Genomic DNA, 19,971 nt, shown 5'->3' on the forward strand with positions numbered 1-19,971 from the left:
CGGAGAGGAGGGGGGGGGGGGGGGAGAGATTTTGGATTCCGCCTTCTCGCCTGGGGGGTGGGGGGGGGAGCAAGCGAAGTCCAGCCTAGCGGGGGGGGGAGATTTGGGCTCCCCCCCCCTTTTCTTTTGCTGCCGGCCGCTCCTCCTTTGCATTTGGGGAAAGCGCTCGGGGGTTTCGCTCTTTGCAGGTGGGCGGGGGGGCGCGGGATCCGTGCCGCGATCGGGACGGGATTGCCAACCTCCAGGTGCCCCCGGGAGATCTGTTGGCGTAACCCTGTCCAGACCACAGAGGGAGCATTGGTTACAACCAGTGTTCCCTCTAAGCTGAGTTAGTGTGAGCTAGCTCACAGGTTTTTAGCCTCCCGCGCACACATTTTTGTCTTCGCTCTGGCAGGATGGCTACAGAGCAAACTAAATTTATTATGCAGGGGACAAATCACGTCGCTCACATCTTTAATGCCCATAGCCTCACAAAGTGAGGATTTGTGCTCACAAGACTCCACAGCTTAGAGGGAGCATTGGCTACAACCAGTGTTCCCTCTAAGCTGAGTTAGTGTGAGCTAGCTCACAGGTTTTTAGCCTCCCGCTCACACATTTCTGCCTTCGCTCAGGCAGGATGGCTACGCAGCAAACTAAATTTATGCAGGGGACAAATCACTCGCTCACATCTTTAATGCTCATAGCTCACAAAGTAGGATTTCTGCTCACAAGACTCCACAGCATAGAGGGAGCATTGGTTACAACCAGTGTTCCCTCTAAGCTAAGTTAGTGTGAGCTAGCTCACAGTAATTTAGCCTCTGGCTCACACGTTTTCATCTTAGCTCAGGAAGGATGGCTCCAGGGCAAACTAATTTATGCAGTAGCCAAATTGCTTGCTCACAACTTTAATGCCCGTAGCTCACAAAGTAGGATTTTTGCTCACAAGACTCCACAGCTTAGAGCAGTGATGGCGAACCTTTTAGAGACCGAGTGCCCAAACTGCGACCCAAAACCCACTTATGTATTGCAAAGTGCCAACACGGCAATTTAACCTGAATAAGGAGGTTTTACTCTAGAAAAAACAACTCATACATTAACTTAAGATGATCCAAACAAAGTAAGGAAAGCCATCCCAAATGCTTTCATTTACTTAAAATTATTTGGCAGCGAATTCGACACTTTAATGATGGTCTGGGCTTGGCTGGGGTGATGGCAAGCGTGCCATAGGGTCGCCACCACTGGCTTAGAGGGAGCATTGGTTACAACCCCTGTAGAAAAGGGCGACTTCCGAGGGTGGGCTCAGGGGAATCAGTATCGCTACCGACCCCCGTCCATTCTCCAAACCCCGCCTCTTCCAGCCTCTTATCCCCCCCCCCCAAATTTCCAGTGGTTTCCCATCCTGGAGTTGGCAACCCAAGCAGAGGGATGAGGTCTTCAGAAGGGCCCTGAGGAAGCCTAGAAAGGGAGGGGATAGTTAAGATTTGACAACTGCTTGGAAGAGGATTAGACTAGACTCTCTGAGACTGGTCTACCTTGCAGGGTGGTTGGTTGGTTGAAATGAAGAGGAAGGGCCCGGTGTGGAGCTCTTGGAAGACGGGCAGGATAGAAATGGTTCACTCTGAGCTGGGAAATTGCTGAGGAGCGGAGGGTTCTCCGGGAGGTGTGATGCCCCAGAGACTGCCCTCTACAGCAGCCATTTTCTACAGAGGAGCTGACCTCTGTAGCCTGGAGATGAACTTTAATTCAGAGAGATCTCCAGGCCCCACCTGGGGGTTGGCCAGCCCATCACAGATCCTGCAGGAGGAGAAACCCTGTTCATCCAGTCCGGTGTCCCTGGTCAGGGATAATCCAGGACAGTAGATCTTAAACTTTAGACCCCTGCTGCCTACCAGCTACAAAAGGTAGCCTTAAAAAAACACCCACCCCCTCCCAGCTGAAAGTAAAATTATAGCACATCCCCATAGCGTTCCTGACTGCACTTTGTGGACCGTTCCTAAGGTTTTGAAATGTTCGTTTTCATACTTCAGCAAAAGGAGGGGGGTGTCCAAAATAGTTTTCACCCCAAATATTTTGCATTTCACCTTTCTCTTCTTGCTTGATTCCCAAACAGATTACAACTCATTTAAATAAACCAACAAAGCCCAGAATATGTACATGTGAAATGGGCAAGAAATACCCTGTTTCCCCGAAAATAAGACCTACTCAAAAAATCCTAGCAGGATTTCTATGCATTTGTGGTATAAGCCCTAGTGTGTCTTCTTGAGAAAAAATAAATATAAGACAGTGTCTTATTTTCGAGGAAACACGGTATTTCCAAACAGAGCAGTGGTTAAAAGGCATGGATTTCTTTCCATCTTTCGGATGCATTTGGGTGTTTGTGTCCATGGCTATGTGAAGGGGTGGGTGGGTGATATTCTGAATTAATATGGAGGAAAAAGGAAATACTGCTTTACCCAGAGAGTGATTCAGATGTGGGATTTGCTGCCAGAGGATGTTGTGGTGGCCACAGGAATAACCAGCATTAATAGGGGATTAGATCGATGCATGGAGGATAAGTCTGTCAATGGCTACTAGCCATAGTGACTGAGGGGAACCTGCACATTCAGAGGCAGTAATCCTCTGAATCCCAGAGCCAGGAGGCAACATCAGGGGAAGGCCTCCAGAGGAACTGGTTGGCCACTGTGTGAAACAGGAGGCTGGACTAGAGGGGCTATTGGTGTGATGCTGCAGGGCTCTTCTTATGTTTCTTAATAGAGTTTAAGGATTTGTCCCTGACCTGGGACTTGACCCAAAGTGTTAAGCGAAGCAGGTAGTGCATCCTGCACTGTGCATTTGCAAGAAAGGTGGGACAAAAGACAGAAACTCTGCCTGAGGCACACAGAAACTTCTGGAAGGTGAAAGAGATTCCATGCCCATGAGCAGGTTTTCCTGAGGAGACACGTTAAAATGGAAAAGACCCCAGGAGAGTCCTGGCATAAAGAGCCCAACAAAACACACACTGTAGCAAGGCACACAAAAGCTCATACCTTGAACAAAACTTTGTTGGTCTTAAAGATGCTTGGTATTTCTCCCGTGTGATTGAGGCAGCCCAGCAAAGCAAGCTGTCCCTCATTCCCTCCCTCCCTTCAGGGAGGAGCCTCAACCAATGGAAGGAAAGAAAGGCTTCCCTCTGTCTCCTGCAGCCTGGCCAGGAAGCAAACTCTGGCTGTTCCCTTCCTCCCCCTGGGAAGAGGAGGGAAAGGAGCCTCAGCCAGTGCTTTATCAGACTATCTCAATTACACAGGAGAGGCTTGCCTATTTCTCTCTCCTGTGCGATTGAGAGAGACTGGTAAAACAAGCTGTGATGTGGTAGCAGCAGCAGAACTAGAAAAAGAAGCAGAAAACAGCCAGGTCATTGAGAGCCAGATTGGGGCCCTCTGAGGGCCTGACTCGGCCTTCGGGCTGCATGTTTGACATCCCTGCATTACCAGATATTTGAGGAGGTGGGACTATCATTTTAAACATTTCTGATTGGCAACAGTAGCCCCTGACATCAGAGATACTTACTTGAGTTAGCCCAACTATATTGGCTTTGATTTGAAAACCTCTGTGCTGGGTGTTTTGTGCCTCTTCCCTGTATTTTGTTTTGCCTAGGAATCCCAAGTCCCCCTGGGGGGCGGGGAAACCCCCGCCCCAGAGGTCCATTCCCCGGTGCTGCCGGATCCCCGGGGGGAACTCCGCCCCGACGTGCGTGTCACCCGGAAGTGACGCGGGCACGCTGGGGGCGGGGCCACGGCCATAGAAGGGAAAACTCTATGGTTTTCCCTTGTATGGCCGTGGCCCCGCCCCCAGCATGCCTGGCGTACTCCCGTCACTTCCGGGTGACGTGCGTGCGGTGCCCCCCCCCCCGCTCCCGGCGAAGATAGACTTGGCAACCTTGGTTTTGCCCCTTTCCCAACACTTTTTGAATCTAGCCACCCCTTTCCTATTTTTTTCCTCTGTCTCTTCTGATAAAACATGGATTCTTTGCTTAGTAAGTTTTACTTCTATGGGATATTTCTCTCATTCTCTTACCCATGAGCTAGTTCCCAAGGGAGCTACATTTTTCAGGGTTTCTAATTGTGGCCTGAGGTGACATCTGAATTCTCTGGTTCCCATTTTTCAAGCCACACCAGCTATAGAGGTGGTATCCAGGGGGTAGACTGGAGAAGTGGCATTAATGTCCTGGCCCCACTGGTGGACCTCCAGATGGCACTGGTATTTCTGGCCACTGTGTGATACAGAGTGTTGGACTGGATGGGCCTTTGGCCTGATCCAACATTGGCATCTCTTATGTTCTTAAGGAGACAAATTTGGGTTTATGAGCAAATTGGGATTGCATCAACTGTGGCTTAAACGAGTCCTAGTTTATTGTGACATCTGAATTCTGCCTCACACTTTAACATTATTACCCCATTAGTTGATAGGACCTGCTCACATTAATACAAACAAAGCAAGGCTTCACTGTCTCCTATCAGATAAGAATACAGAAACTACACGTTCAGTTGCTGAGTTCTGTGCGTTAATTCTTAGATTGCAGGAATGGCATTTTAAAAGTTCTTAAATTCAGATTTCTATTTTTTGTATTTTGTATATTATGACTGTTTTATGCTTACTCTGTACGTTGGTCTCAAGACCGCAATAATAAACTAAACAATTCCACCTGACAGTGCCATCCTGCGCGGCGATATTCTGGTCTAAATAGAAATCTTTGGGAATATCCTTGCATAGAGCTGCGCTTCTGTCCTCCCTGGTCCAGGTCCGACACTCTCAGCCTCTGCAGCGCCCCCTGGCTCAGTCCTGAATTGGGAGAGATGAGGGGTCATCACTGCTGTGGGGGGTGTTGCTCATGATGTCCTAATTTTCTTCCAGGGTCTGACATCCGAGTGCTGGACTAGGAAGAGGATTGTTTGCAGAAGGGAGCTGAGTGAGTGTCCATTGGTGATGAACCACAGGGAGGATCTGAAGGGATTTGTTTTGGGGGGGCCCTAAAATTCATCTGGGGACCCAAAGTCATTTGAATGTTCTTGTGGAGGGAAAACCCCGAACTAGCCTTGGTTCTGGAGGCAAATGCTGGACGTTTAGAGTCGGGTGAGAGATTCTTGAGGCGTGAAAGAACACAAGAGGGACCAAAACTGTGAGAACAACTTCTGTCAGAGGCCTGACTTAAGCCGAGAGCCCGCAAATGGCAGAAGAAACATACATTTGTTGTTATTGCGGGCAAATGTTTCAAGGGACTTCGGCCTTGATTGTGCACGAGAGGAATCATGTAGCAGAGCAAAGATATCAGTGTGGGAGAACGTATCCTTGTCATCCTGACCTCCTCATACACCAGAAGAGCCACGCAGGAGAGAAGCCCCATGGAAGTGTTTCGGATGGTGGTGAAAGCTCCGGTCGGAATGCCCCCCTGCCCCTGCACCAAGGAGCCCGCCTGGCAGAGAAGGTAAGCCAGTGCCGTGAGAATGGGAAAGAGGAGCCCTGCTGGATCAGACCAGTGAGGGTCCGTCAAGTCCAGCCTCCAGTCTCACACAGCGGCCAACAAGGTCCTCTGGAGGGCCAACAACAGGGCATAGAGGCCCAGGCCTTCCCCTGATGTTTCCTCCTGGCTCTGGGAGTCAGACGTTGACTGCCTCTGAACGTGGAGGTTCCCGATGATAACATCAGAAGAGAACATAGAAAACCAACTAATTCCTCTGGAGGGCCAACAATGGGGCACACAGGCCAAGGCCTTCCCCTGAGGCTGCCTCCTGGCTTAGAGCCCTCCCTTCCAGAAGTATTTTGGGGTGGAGCTGTGTTCTGGGAACTCAATTCCCAGGCATGCCTGGGCCCAATTCAGGTGGTGACTGGCACAAGAGGAGATGGGGATTTGGCCTCCCCTCCCCCCGGCCATACACGTGCCATTTTCTTTTCTTTTCTTTTCTTTTTTTTTTGTTTTTTAAAGTACCCAAAGGTACACTTTTATTGTTTTCTTATATTCCTAAACACAGACATAAACAACTACAACAAACAACATATAAACCAAGAGACTTATTACAGTTTGTTACTACACCTAATCCATCGCTTCATTATTCTGTAATATTTGTTAGTATTCTCTAATTCCGTTATTATATATTACTACATCCTCAAATATTATTTCTGCCATATCAGCTTAATCTTTAACTTCCATTCACATTATACCAATCATATAGTCTCTTCCAGGTTTTCTGAAATGTCCATTTCTTCGTGCCTCGCATTTCCATGGTTAGTTGATCTATTTCTGCCGCTTCTAAAAGTTTATTAATATATTCCTGTTTAGTTGGTGTTTCTTGAGTCTTCCAGTATTTGGCATACAATATCCTTGCCGTCGTTGACATGCATACAATCAGATATCTGTCAGCTTCCTCAAATTCTTTCGGAAAAATATTTAACAATAACAATTCTGGAGTAAAGAGAATGTTACATCTTACTATTTTTTCCATTATACAGTGCACCCATTTCCAAAATTTTTTTGAAACATCACATAACCATCACATATGATAAAATGTGCCTATCTTATTTTTACACTTCCAGCATTTATCTGAACAATTGCTAACCTATCTGGAGTGACATACCATCTATAAAACATCTTGTACATATTTTCTTTATAAGCAACAGCATTAGTCATGTGCCATTTTTTTGACCTGAAGAAGCCCTGGTGGAATTGCTGTTTGTGCCACTGGGTGAACTTCAGTGCAGCCCTCCTCTGTCCATGCAGATTTCCCCAGCGGGGCAAATAGCGGCTCCGCGGAGCTTCTTTGGGTCAGAAAAATGGCACTGGGAGGAGGGGCTGATTCCCTTTCTCCTCACGCGCCATGGTCCCAGTCTGAATTGAGCTTGCAGTTGCCTGGGAATTCCACCCCACATGTGTTTAGACCACATGAAGATGTAAGGAAGTCCGGAGGCCAGAAGCAGATCATTAAAACTGCTAAGAGAGGAAAAAAAAAACCTCAGCTGAAATACTTCAGGAAGGCCTGTGCCGGAAGGTGAGGAAGGTAGGGGCCATGTGAGCCTCCTGGGGGAGGGTGTTCCAAAGGCAAGGAGCCACCACTGAGGAGGCCATATGTATGTCTCTGGTCCTGACCTCCCTCACCTCTGCAGGTGGGACAGTAAGGCCAGGGCTTCCGAAGAGGATCTCAGCAGTTGCTCTTCAGCGTGACAGCCTCACCTACCGGTGTCAGGAAGTTTCGCCCATGGGAGATCCTGGGCTCAGCCCAACGCAGCAGCTCTGGTTAAAAGTCCCTGGAGATGCCTCCCCAGTCTGAGGGGACAGACTTGAGCTACAGCAGGGCCTGACTGAGGGGGGACGGCAGCCGTGGAGGGTGAATGGCAGGAGTTTATCTCGCTATGGGGCACATGGCTCTGGATGTCTCCCGGCCAGTGTCCACCTTGCAAAGCCCACATTGAGATCTTGGTCATCTGGAGGTCAATTGTAGTGGTGGAAGATCTCCAGGTGCCACTGGGGGGTTGGCATCCATAGCCCCTCTGCCTGTGTGGGCCTCACTGCAAAGACCCCCCGGGCAGGGGGGTGGCACGCACATGGAATGGGGTGGTGGGAATGTGGCCTGAAAGGGGTTTGTCTCCAGGGGGTCTGGTGATGCTTCCTCCTTCTCCCCCCAGTTCTGCTTTGAGAGCGGCGAAGAGGACGAGGGGCCAGAGGGGGTGTCCGCCCAGCAAACCCAAGCCCTCCTGCAGGTGAGTCAGGCAGGGGAGGGGAGGAGGGGAAGCTGGGGTTTGTGTGGAGTCCCCCACACTCATTCTGCTTCCCCCACCGAGTCAGCGGCTTTGATTCCTGACACAGAGGCTCACCACTGAGTGTCCCAACTGAAGTGGGGCTTTCCAGATCTCTCTCTGTGCTGTCCCATTGCTGCTGCCCTTTCCACATCTCTCTTATGCCCGGGAAGTGCCCTGCGTCTAGATGAGGAACACCCTTCCCCTCTTCTGGGCGTGGAGAAGGGATCACTGGGTTTGTGGTGGGGGGGAGCAGGGGTCATTTCCTGCAGGAGCTCACAGGAGCGGAGCTCCAGGAGTAAGGAGCCCAGGGGGCAGGCACATGCAACGAGCCCCGCCCCCTGCTCCCAGCAGCCCTCAGTTGGGCCATGAGGAGCAAGAAGCAGCCAGGTAAGTTGCAGAGTCCCCCCTCAGCCCACCTTCAGGTACAAGCTCTCCCTCCTCTGTGAGGGCAGATCTGCACTTTCCCACCCCCCAATAGCTAGCAATCCAAAACCGTCCAGTGGAGCCTGAGTGGTGGGTGTTGCCTTCTGACACACTTCCGGTCAGGGGGTGTGGCATATGCAAATAAGTTATGCTAATGTTATGTTAATGAGCTCCTGCACCTCTTTTTCTACGGAATGACCCCTGGAGGGGAGTGTTTGTGAATTTCCTGCGTTGTGCAGGGGGTTGGACTAGATGATCCTTGAGATCCCTTCCAGCTCTATGTGTGTGAACTCTGTCGGACATCTTTCAGCCCCCTTAGAAATAACAGCCCTGAACAGCTGCCTAACTAACTGCCGCTCCTTCTGCACACCCGTCCAGCTGTACGGAATGTGCCGGGTGTGGCCCCCAGAGAATTGCCTCTGGACGGCCAAATATGTCTGAGGCGTGGAGTATGCCTAGATGTCTCCCGATCCAGGCAGCCTGATTTCCCCTCCCCCTGCCTCTTGGCCTTTTCAGTGCGGCTGCCTTGGAGTGCAGAAGGAGCTGAGCGTTCCTCAAGCTGCTCTCCTCACTGCTGGGCCTTCGAGACGTTCCTGAGGGCACAGGATGGGCTACAGCCTTAGGATCCCTGTGCTGAATCTCTGCTGCAGGGACAAACTGCATCCCTCTCATCCCTAAACCTAGAGGAGGAAAAGGAACTCTGCTGCACGTGACTCTCCTTTATTGTGAGGGGAAAGCCAGGTTCCTTCCATTCCACGGCTTTCTCCAAGGAAACAACAATTTGCCGGTGAAGGCAAAAGAAAAACCCAGCTCCTGAGGAGAAAGGGAGCGAGGAGGGCATTGTGGGAAACGCCTCCCCCCACCCCCGGGTTTGTGCATCACCAGCAAGACCAGAAGTGCCCGATCCAGGTTGTTGTTTTTTTAAGTACCCATAAGGTACACTTTTTATTTTTCATATTATACACCAACAAACAAACATACTACATAACATACATCCACTTACACACATAAAACATACCAAGATATCAGTATATTATCTTATAACTCTATTACCATATTTAAGGAATCTCTATAAGTTTGCTTAAGTTTCTGTATACTCTTATCTTTTTACCGTAGTTTCTATTTAACTAAAAAAGATTAATAATACCGAAAATTTCATTACTTTAAGCTATGCATTTATATTGTACCAATCATACAGTTTTTTCCCACGTCTTTTAAAATGATGATCCACCAAGATCAAACCGGATTCCTACCCAAAAGGCAAATGAGAAACAATATAAGAATCATTATGGATGTACTAGAATACTACGAAGAACATCCAGAGAAAGAACTAATGTTAATGTTCCTAGATGCGGAAAAGGCGTTTGACAACCTGTTGTGGGACTTTCTATTAAAAAAACTAGACATTACAGAACCCGGCCAAGAATTCTACAACACAATTCAAGGTATATACAAAAAGCAATACGCAAAAGTAATAATAAACGGAGACTTGACGGAAACGATAGAGATCCAGAAAGGAACCAGGCAAGGTTGCCCATTGTCTCCCTTACTTTTTGTTTTTGCAATAGAATCATTAAATGAAGATATAAGAAAAAATAAACTAATAGAAGGCTTAAAGGTGAAAGGGGAGGAATTTAAATTACAGGCATTCGCTGATGACCTGGTGTTTATAGTAGGGAATCCCCAAGATTCTGTAAAGGAACTCATGAAGACTGTACAAAATTATGGTCAGGTTGCAGGATTAAAAATTAATTATAAAAAATCTAACATCATAGTAAAGAATTGTTTCCCAAACACGATAGAAAAAATCAAAGAGCTAGCCAAGATGGATATAGTTAAAAAAGTAAAATACCTAGGAATAAATGTAACTCTTTGATTGAAGGGAACTACATGAAATTACTGCAAAAGATCAGATCAGATTTACAGAAATGGAATGGCATCCAACTATCCCTTATGGGTAGAATTGCGGTGATCAAGATGAATGTATTGCCTAGATTTCTACACTTGGCACAAAATATACCTGTGTTAAAAAAACAAAACTTTTTTGAAGATCTGAATAAAATCACTAGAAAATTTATATGGCAACATAAAAAATCCAGAATAAAATGGAAAGTACTCGAAGATAGGAAAGAAAGAGGTGGATTGAGTGTTCCCAACTGGTACATATACTATCAAGCGGCTGCCTTAGTATGGATAAAGGAATGGGTAAGTCTTGAAAACACAAGACTCCTAGCGCTAGAGGGGCACGATCTTAGTATGGGTTGGCACGCTTATGTATGGTATGGGAAAGACAAGATACACTCAAATTTTGGTAGACATTTAGTAAGAGGGTCTCTTAATAAGATTTGGGACAAAATTAAAGGAACTTGGTATAGGAAAACCCCAAGATGGGTTGCCCCACTGGAAGCCTTTATCCAACCATCAATAATAACCATGAACTTAAGAGAAAGCTACCAAACCCTATTAAATAAAAAAACACCTGGATAAAAGATATAGGAGAAATTGATGAAGAGCAATGGTCTAACATGTGGAAATCAGTTAAATACATGAAAGCGGTAGCATATAAAGAAAATGTTTATAAGATGTTTCATAGATGGCATTGGGCTCCCGATAAACTGGCCAAATGCTACAAGGGGTACTCAAATAAGTGTTGGAAATGCAAAGTTCGTAAAGGAACCTTTTACCACATGTGGTGGGAATGTAGTAAGATACAAAAATTCTGGAAAATAGTAAGGGAGGTGCTCCAAGAAAGTCTAGGCAAAAATGTGAACTTGAAACCGTAAATATATTTGCTGAATATGATCCCGAAAGGATATGATAAGCAGGATGCGTATATTATCAGTTATGTTATAACTGCAGCTAGATTATTAATAGCCCGACAATGGAAAGTAGATTCTATACCTACAAGGGAAGAATTGTTAAATAAAATATTGGAAGTAGCCAGAATGGATGATTTAAGTCTAAGGATACAAAATAAAAATGAGATGGTACATAAAAAGAGATGGGATAGAATATATAAATGGATAGAAGACCAGATAGAACTGTAACTGAAAAGTTATATTATGGCTTTGTAACAGAAAAGGAATGTCAATGACCGGTAATGTAAATAACTAAAGTGAAACGACTCTGATGTGTAGTGTAACGCAAACTGATGGAAAGTAGTTGTGTAATACCCTTTGTTTAAAACAATAAAAACTTTAAACGGAAAAAAAAGAAAGCTGCGAGGCCTTCCGTCCTGTGCTCTGCCCTACGCTGCTCTCCACAAGAATCCTCACCCTGCGACCCCCTTCTTTTCCTGTGCCGCCACTTCAGTGGTGGGGAACCTGGGCGGAAGCCCCATAATAAGTCTCTGTTCTCTGTCTCCCTCTCTCTCTAGGGCCCACAGGGGCCCACAAGGCTGACTGGCCCCCCAGGGAAACCAGACAACCAGGTACGTTTGTTGGTGGGACTGAGGGCTGCGTGTGGAGGGCAGGCCTGAGGTCGAGGGGATGGTCGTCCTCTCATGTCTTCTCACTGTGTAATCCCCAGGGTCGAGCTGGAGCTGATGGGGCCCGGGGTGTGCCTGGAGAACCTGGTGTCAAGGTGAGGCAGCATCCCCTGACTGGAGAGCCCCAAGTCCCCTTCCGCTCTCTGCTTTGCGAGGGCTGGGGGGGGGGATTCCCAGACAAATACATCAAGGGCAGAGAGTGTCACGAGGGGGGGGGGCACCTTTTCACTTCCTGGGGGTGGTCTCTGGTCCCAAGGTCAAGCGCTTTATGGTAAGCTGCCTTGAGTGCCTCAGGGTAACTGTCCCCCAGCTTCTCTGGGCCTTATATATAAAGCCATTTTCGTGTCCAACGTTCAATGCGCACCAACAGTGCTTGGCTGCAAGAACTGCCAGTCAGAAGATGCTGGCTGGGTTGACTGGCTGCTTTGCGGCGTCCCGCCCCCGTCAGCCCCGGCCAGCCTCCTTGGCTCACTCTGCTCTGGTCACAGGACAGGACCGACTGCAGGGTAAGTGGAGGGACAGGCCCTCAAGGTTGAGGCAGGCGAGCCGGGGAGCACTCCAGAGGACGCGGGGAAACATTTAAATGTCTCCCTTGGGCTTCTCCCCCGCAGAGTCACCGTTTCCTCCCACCAGTCCTGCACCTTCTTGGGGCCCTGCCAGCCCCACAGTCATCGGTCCCCTCTTCCCCCACTCCCAAACTGTCCCCCAGCTTCTCTGGGCCTCACCAGGCCCAGAGTCTCCGCTTCCTTTTCCCCTCCCCCCCGAATTGTCCCCGTGGCTTCCTTCCCCCCGGTGAGGCCCACAGTTGCCGCTTCCTTCCCCCCCCATCTGGGAGAAGCTTTTGCAGGCCCCCGCCCACTTCGCCCACCCACCCAGGATGCCAGACAGTCGGGGGAAGCTTTCTTAGGGCTCCCCCGCGACGCTTCTCCCACCCTCCTGGCAAGCCGGATGGACAGGAGAAGCTTTTGCAGGCCCCCCTGCCTCCCCCCCTCTTCCTTCCTTCCTTCCTTTCTCTCTCCCCCCCCCACTTCTACCTACCCACCCTACCCACCTACCTTTCTAGGGCTCGTTGTCTTCATCCACAACGGGCTTTGCTCCCGTGTGTGTGTATAATTCTCTTTATTTTATTTTATTTATTCAATTTCTAACCTGCACTCCCGCCGAAGCGGCTCAGGGCGGCTTACATAGAGTCTTAAAACCAACGTGTTGGGCATTTTCAACTCTCCTATTGGCTGTGCTGTGCACTCCATCAGCCGTTGGCCCATCAGCCACCACTCAAGAGTAATCGTGTGCCATTGGCTGGGGGCTGGGTCCACTCTTCTTCCCCGCCCACTGCCACCTCAGCCACTGTTCCCTGTCAGAATAACTGCCAAATGGCTGTCTCTCCTGACAAAGACATTTCTCCTGCTTGGCACCTGTGGGACTAACTTTTCCCTCAGTGGCTGTTGCTAGGCAACTGGTTGTGTCAGTAAAAATACAAAGGAATGAAGCCCTTTCCAGGCCTTTGAGGGGAACTCATTGGGGCCAGTCCTGACTAGAGTTGCCAGCTCCCGGTTGGGAAATTCCTGGAGATTTGATAGGTGGAGCCGGAAGAGGGTGGGGTTTGAGGAGGGGTTGGACCTCAGGTACAATGCCATAGACTCCACCCTCCAAACCAGACATTTCCTCCTGGGAAACCATTGTTGCAATCTCCAGGTGAGGGCTAAAGATCACTCAAAATTACAATGGCTCTTTAGGTAGCAGACATCAGTTTCTCTGGAGAAAATGGTGGACTCTGTGTCATTATACCCTGCTGAGGTCGTCACAGCAAATTGACGCTGAGTGCCCAAGGCCGGGGCACTCTCCCAGAGCCTCTTTCTAGAGCTTGTTGTATTTATTTCCACAATGGGCCTTATTCCTAGTAAATAAATAAAAAGGGCCTGCCTCTTGGTTTCCTCTCTGCAGGGTGACTGTGGCCTCAATGGATTTTATTGTGTGTGGAGGAATAAGGTGCTACTGGACGAAAATCTAAAATGGAGAAGGAGGGCCCTGAACTGGATAGTTGCAGCTACTAGTCAAAGCTTTACCCATGCCAAGCATTACATCCTGTACCCTCCCAGACTACTCCCTTCCAGGGTGCAATCTCTGCCTGGCATGATCTCTGATGTGGGAATCTGCTTTTTCTTTCAGGGTCCGTTTTCCTTCGAGGAGGTGGCCGTGTATTTCACCGATGCAGAGTGGGCCCTGCTCGATCCGGACCAAAGAGCTCTCTACCAGGAAGTCATGCTGGAGAACTACGGGAATGTGGCCTTTCTGGGTAAGGATCTTTCATAGGCAGCAAAGGTGCGAATTGCTGCCATTGTAAGGAGGCACATAACAAATATGGAACAGCAATACACCATTTTGAGGCCTGTCCGGCTGTTTGCCCAGAGGCAACTGAGGCCAGTGTTGTGGCCATCACCCAAGCCAGAGGAAGTATCCTGGCCTGACTCTGATCTGGAAATAATCCATCCCCCTTCTACTTTTTGGGATTGTGGGCTTTGATGTTGACCATGTTTCTTCCTTTCTCATGTAAGAGTGCTCTCCCCCCCCCCCCCCCCCCCAAAAATGAAACAAGGCAGAATTATGAGACTATGGAGGAGATGCTCCCTCTAAGCTGTGGATTTTTGTGAGCAAAAATTCTACCTTGTGAGCTACTGGCATTCAAGTTGTGAGCAAGCGATTTGGCTACTGCATAAATTAGTTTGCTCTGGAGCCCCATCCTTCCTGAGCTGAGACAAAAAATTGTGAGCTGGAGGCTAAACAGTTGTGAGCCAGCTCACACTCACTCAGTTTAGAGAGAACACTGGTGGAGACGGACAACAGCTTTGCATTCAAAAAAAAGGCTGGAGAGTTCTTCAGGAGGCTCTCCAGAGAGGATTTCCTTCCCAAGTGAGTTGGATGAGAGTGGGGATCCTTCACGGTTATCTTAAGGGAACAGTCAAGGAATACCCATGAGACATTTCTGCCTCAGATTTTGGTACAATTATGATGCCTGCTGGGTAAAGGCGGGAGGGAGACCTTCTGGGGCTAGAAGATCAGAAGCTCCTTCTGGGCAAGAGCTCAGCTGTGGCTCTCGAAAGGCTGTCGTATCCTGAAATCCTGGATATTCTGGGGGAAGGTGAGGGGGTGGTTAAGGCCAGCCAAGCTGGACGAGGCCAAAGGGCTGTGAATCCTTTCCTACTGCAGTCCCATCTAGACCTCTGGACCTTACCTGCCCCCCCAGGTATTCAATGTTGCAGAATCAGGGCTGGATTGAGCCTCAGTCCTCGGCTGAAACTCTGCAAGCTCCTGTAGTTGAAACTTTGGTCCTGTTCCCAGGAAGCTTCAGGACTCTGCTGAGTACTGTGGGCCCTCACTGTACACCACTTTGACTCACGTGACTCTTGCCTCCTGGGGATGTTTATACTTTGCAGCAGTCAGAAGTCACTTATCGAATTCTACGTAGATAAGAGTATCAGAAACCAGCTTCCTCGGCTCGTGAGCCACCCTGGCTTAACACAGCTTCCCTTGACTTTCCTGACTCCACAGATAGAATGAAAGGGGCTACTACCACTTTCCTCTGCTCACCTAGAGTATTGTGTTCAGTTTTGGGCACCACAATTTAAGAAGGATGTAGACAAGCTGGAACATGTCCAGAGGAAAGCAATGAAGATGGTGAGGGGTCTGGAGACCAAGTCCTATGAGGAAAGGTTGAAGGAGCTGGGTACGTTTAGCCTGGAGAGGAGATGACTGAGTGGTGATATGATAACCATCTTCAAGTACTTGAAGGGCTGTCATATAGATAATGAAACTGAAGCTCAAATACTTTGGCCACCCAATGAGAAGGGAGCACTCACTGGAGAAGACCCTGATGCTGGGAAAGATTGAAGGTCAAAGAAGACAGGGACGGCAAAGGATGAGATGGTTAGACAGTGTCATAGATGCAAGGAAAATGAAATTGAGCATACTTCTTCAGAGGACAGCGGAAGGCAGGAGGGCCTGGCGTGATCTGGTCCATGGGGTCGCGAAGAGTCGGACTCGACTGTGCAACTGAACAACATCTAGAGGATGCTATGGAGTTGTTTTCTGTTACCTCAGAAGGCCAGACTAGAACCAACAGGTTGAAACGAAATCAAAAGAGTTTTCAGCTAAACATTAGGAAGAACTTCCCGATGTCAGATCCTCCAGGCATTCAAATAAATCCACGTTTGAAGCAAAGTAGCATTTATTAAAGCGATGGTAAAATCAGAACACAGAAATTGTTAAGAATGGAGACTACTATTGGGGTACAACATCATAAAGGAAATCAAACTCGGCTTTGGCCAATGGGTCACTTTCCCGCTGGCGGGAAGGCAGGTAAACTAGGCGCCTAAACCCCTGGAAAGAAAATGGCCCCTAACATAAACAATCGTTCTATTCCCAAGCCTAATCAAAGTAGCTTCACAACACCTTCCACCCTCCAGCACATGACCTTGAGCAGTATCTAAGTTTCAAAGCAAGTCTAACATACACGGAAAGGAATTTTCCTAACGAGCACAGCTACAGCATCAAGGGGCACAATGAGGGAGCCGAGGGGTGGTGGTGGTACAAGGAGGATAGCAAAGCTACACAGAACTCCATGGCAGCTCGCTGACACCCGACAGTTAGAATGGTTCCTCAGTGGAACAGGCTTCCTCGGGAAGTGGTAAGCTCTCCTTCTTTGGAGGTTCTCAGTCAGAGGCTAGATGGCCATCTGACAGCAATGCTGATTCTGTGAACTTAGGCAGATAATGAGAGGGAGGGCAGGAAGCATTGCTTCAGTACTTATTTCCTGTGGCCCTTTTTTACACACCCAGGGAAATGCTGATCGCTACTTTGGGTTCAGGAAGCAATCCTGGAGGTTTTTTGTCATCTGGTCACTGCGGGTGTGGAGGGGGAGGTATTTGTGAATTTCCTGCATTGTGCAAGGGGTTGGACTAGATGACACTGGAGGCCCCTTCCACTATTGGATTATATGTCTAGATGTAGTGAGGTAGCAAGCTGTCACTGCATGCATGTGTAGATCAGAGTGATCTAAAGTACCTAAGTCTTAGCTGTCATGCTAAGTGGCTAACACTGTTGCAGCCAGGTGTTAAACAAGCAGGTGCTGCTCCTTGTGGTAGTTAGGAGTGGGTAATTAGTTGGCCCTGATGTTCATTGGCTGTGTGATGTATATAATGTATAGGCTTGATAAGCCACATTGGGAGACATAGCTCTCTCCATCCGAGGTATGTTATGCTGTGCAACAGTTTGTATATTCTCTGTATATAGTTACCATTACTGCACTATAAACTTTCTGCCTTTACCACCAGTCGGTCTCCAGGCTTCTTATTTACTGCATCCAATATCCACCTCTATGATTCTGTGATTCTATGACTTTGTTGTGCACATCAGATGCTCATCACAGACTTGACTGACAGTTACATTAGCTTCAGTGAGTAAAAAAGAGTACTTAATTTTTGAATTAGTTTTCTTTGAGGTTGTTCTGATCAACCACCCTGCTGTGATTGGTCTTGACAGCACAACCAAGGATATCCTTTAGAAACTTATAAGTGCACTATTGAGGTATTGGGGTGGTGTTGAAATATTCTATGTTGACTATTGAAATGCCAAAAAAAGGGGGGGGAGCCAGTGTACAATGCAAGAACCAAAAAAAAGAACACCACTTGGCAAAAAATAACTCACAAGCAATTAAGCAAGTATATAATGATCAAATAAGCATAACAGCAATTATAATGTAAATCAAACAAGCATAACAACAAGTATGATATAAATCAATTGGCCAAAGTGCAATAATAAATCATAATAGAAACAGTCACAGTCTTCTCCAGCATAGAAGCAATATCAAAGTCCAAATTGGAGTGCCAATCATCAAATTGTCTGAGCCATCAAAAGCCGACGCGTAATCCGGATGCCTGAAGCCGCGTTTCGAATTATTTTTATTCAAGCACCCTTAATCCTCCTTGACTGACCATTCTGGCTTACCATATGCCAGTTTTTGAGACTGGGTCCCATTACAGCCATGCTTGAATAAGAAAAATTCGAAACGGTACCTTTAACCCCCCTTTGTAATTGTAGCTGGTCACCCTCTTGGCGAAGATGATCTCCAGCCCGGGTTGGGCAGGATTCGGAGGGAGGCTCTCTTTGACAAAGAGTGTGTAAAGGAATAAATTGAGTTTTGGTTTAGAACATCTCCCTCTCTCCCTCCCTCTCTCTCCCTCCCGCCCTCTCTCCATCCCTCCCTCTCTCTCCCTCTCTCCCTCTCTCTCTCCCCCTCCTTCTCTCCCTCCCTCTCTCTCCCCCTCTCTCCCTCTCTCTCCCTCTCTCTCCCTCAATTTCTGCACCAACTTGATGGAACTCTCTGCTGGTTAAATCTGGGCACTGTGGGATTTGCTAAAAATTAGAAGGCCCTGCAGGGCAAAAATATTCTGTGAAACAGACGGTTGAGGACGGCAACTGTTTCTTAACACTTTAATCATTCTTAAGGACCATTTGATTCATGCTCTGCTTTCACCCCTCTTCCCCCATAGCTGATGTAAATTGGGGTCCAGAATTGTATGATGGCGCCACATGGCTTTAGAACTGTATCTTATACTATTTAATAGATTTTATGTGTTTTACATGACTTTGAACCGGCCTGAGCTTGCTCGCCAGGAGGGCAGTAAACAAACCAAACTAATAAACAAATACTCTCCCTTTATTCCAGCAGAGAACGATCAGAGGAATGAGAAGAGTGAGGAACTTCATCCGCAATTGCCAGATAAAGTTAATGATGAAGATTTAAAAGGAAACGTCAGGAATCGAGGCAGACCTGTGAGAAACAAAGGCGGCCGTTTCGTTGAGAAGAGAGATGGAAGACAGCGTAATGTACAGTTTCTAAAGCACAAAATAATGAGGACAAGTAAAATTGTTCAGTGCGGAAAGTACATCAAATATAGGTCACAATTTCTTCTGAACCTAAAAATACAAAGAGAAGAGAAACCTTCTGAAAACTCAGAGTGTGGGAAGAAATTCAGTCCAAGTGACAATCTTCAACGGCATCAAAGAACCCACACAGGGGAGAAACCTTTTGAATGCTCAGAGTGTGGAATGATATTCAGTGTGAGCAGCAGTCTTCAATATCATCAGAGAACCCACAGAGGGGAGAAACCTTTTGAATGCTCAGAGTGTGGAATGATATTCAGTGTGAGCAGCAGTCTTCAATATCATCAGAGAACCCACAGAGGGGAGAAACCTTTTGAATGCTCAGAGTGTGGAATGATATTCAGTGTGAGCAGCAGTCTTCAATATCATCAGAGAACCCACAGAGGGGAGAAACCTTTTGAATGCTCAGAGTGTGGAATGATATTCAGTGTGAGCAGCAGTCTTCAATATCATCAGAGAACCCACAGAGGGGAGAAACCTTTTGAATGCTCAGAGTGTGGAATGATATTCAGTGTGAGCAGCAGTCTTCAATATCATCAGAGAACCCACAGAGGGGAGAAACCTTTTGAATGCTCAGAGTGTGGAATGATATTCAGTGTGAGCAGCAGTCTTCAATATCATCAGAGAACCCACAGAGGGGAGAAACCTTTTGAATGCTCAGAGTGTGGAATGATATTCAGTGTGAGCAGCAGTCTTCAATATCATCAGAGAACCCACAGAGGGGAGAAACCTTTTGAATGCTCAGAGTGTGGAATGATATTCAGTGTGAGCAGCAGTCTTCAATATCATCAGAGAACCCACAGAGGGGAGAAACCTTTTGAATGCTCAGAGTGTGGAATGATATTCAGTGTGAGCAGCAGTCTTCAATATCATCAGAGAACCCACAGAGGGGAGAAACCTTTTGAATGCTCAGAGTGTGGAATGATATTCAGTGTGAGCAGCAGTCTTCAATATCATCAGAGAACCCACAGAGGGGAGAAACCTTTTGAATGCTCAGAGTGTGGAATGATATTCAGTGTGAGCAGCAGTCTTCAATATCATCAGAGAACCCACAGAGGGGAGAAACCTTTTGAATGCTCAGAGTGTGGAATGATATTCAGTGTGAGCAGCAGTCTTCAATATCATCAGAGAACCCACAGAGGGGAGAAACCTTTTGAATGCTCAGAGTGTGGAATGATATTCAGTGTGAGCAGCAGTCTTCAATATCATCAGAGAACCCACAGAGGGGAGAAACCTTTTGAATGCTCAGAGTGCGGAAAGAAATTCAGTCAGAGTTGCAATCTTCAAACACATCAGAGAACTCACACAGGGGAGAAACCTTTTAAATGCTTAGAGTGTGGAAAGAGATTCAGTCACAATGGCGGTCTTCAATA

At 47.6% G+C, this 19,971-nt stretch overlaps 1 protein-coding gene across 1 annotated transcript in view; it reads left to right on the forward strand.

Annotated features, from left to right (window-relative positions):
- The first annotated feature begins 5,221 nt into the window (after positions 1 to 5,221).
- LOC107124780 (oocyte zinc finger protein XlCOF6-like) overlaps positions 5,222 to 19,971 on the forward strand; it is a 94,817-nt gene continuing 80,067 nt past the window's right edge. The window contains exons 1-5 of the mRNA XM_015428289.1: positions 5,222 to 5,440; positions 7,633 to 7,707; positions 11,546 to 11,599; positions 11,698 to 11,751; positions 18,989 to 19,865. Coding sequence (XP_015283775.1) covers positions 5,222 to 5,440; positions 7,633 to 7,707; positions 11,546 to 11,599; positions 11,698 to 11,751; positions 18,989 to 19,865 — 1,279 coding nt within the window. The remainder of the gene's footprint in view (positions 5,441 to 7,632; positions 7,708 to 11,545; positions 11,600 to 11,697; positions 11,752 to 18,988; positions 19,866 to 19,971) is intronic.

Source organism: Gekko japonicus, unplaced genomic scaffold, assembly GCF_001447785.1.
Source record: "Gekko japonicus isolate JY-2015 unplaced genomic scaffold, Gekko_japonicus_V1.1 scaffold2678, whole genome shotgun sequence".
NCBI lineage: Eukaryota > Metazoa > Chordata > Lepidosauria > Squamata > Gekkonidae > Gekko > Gekko japonicus.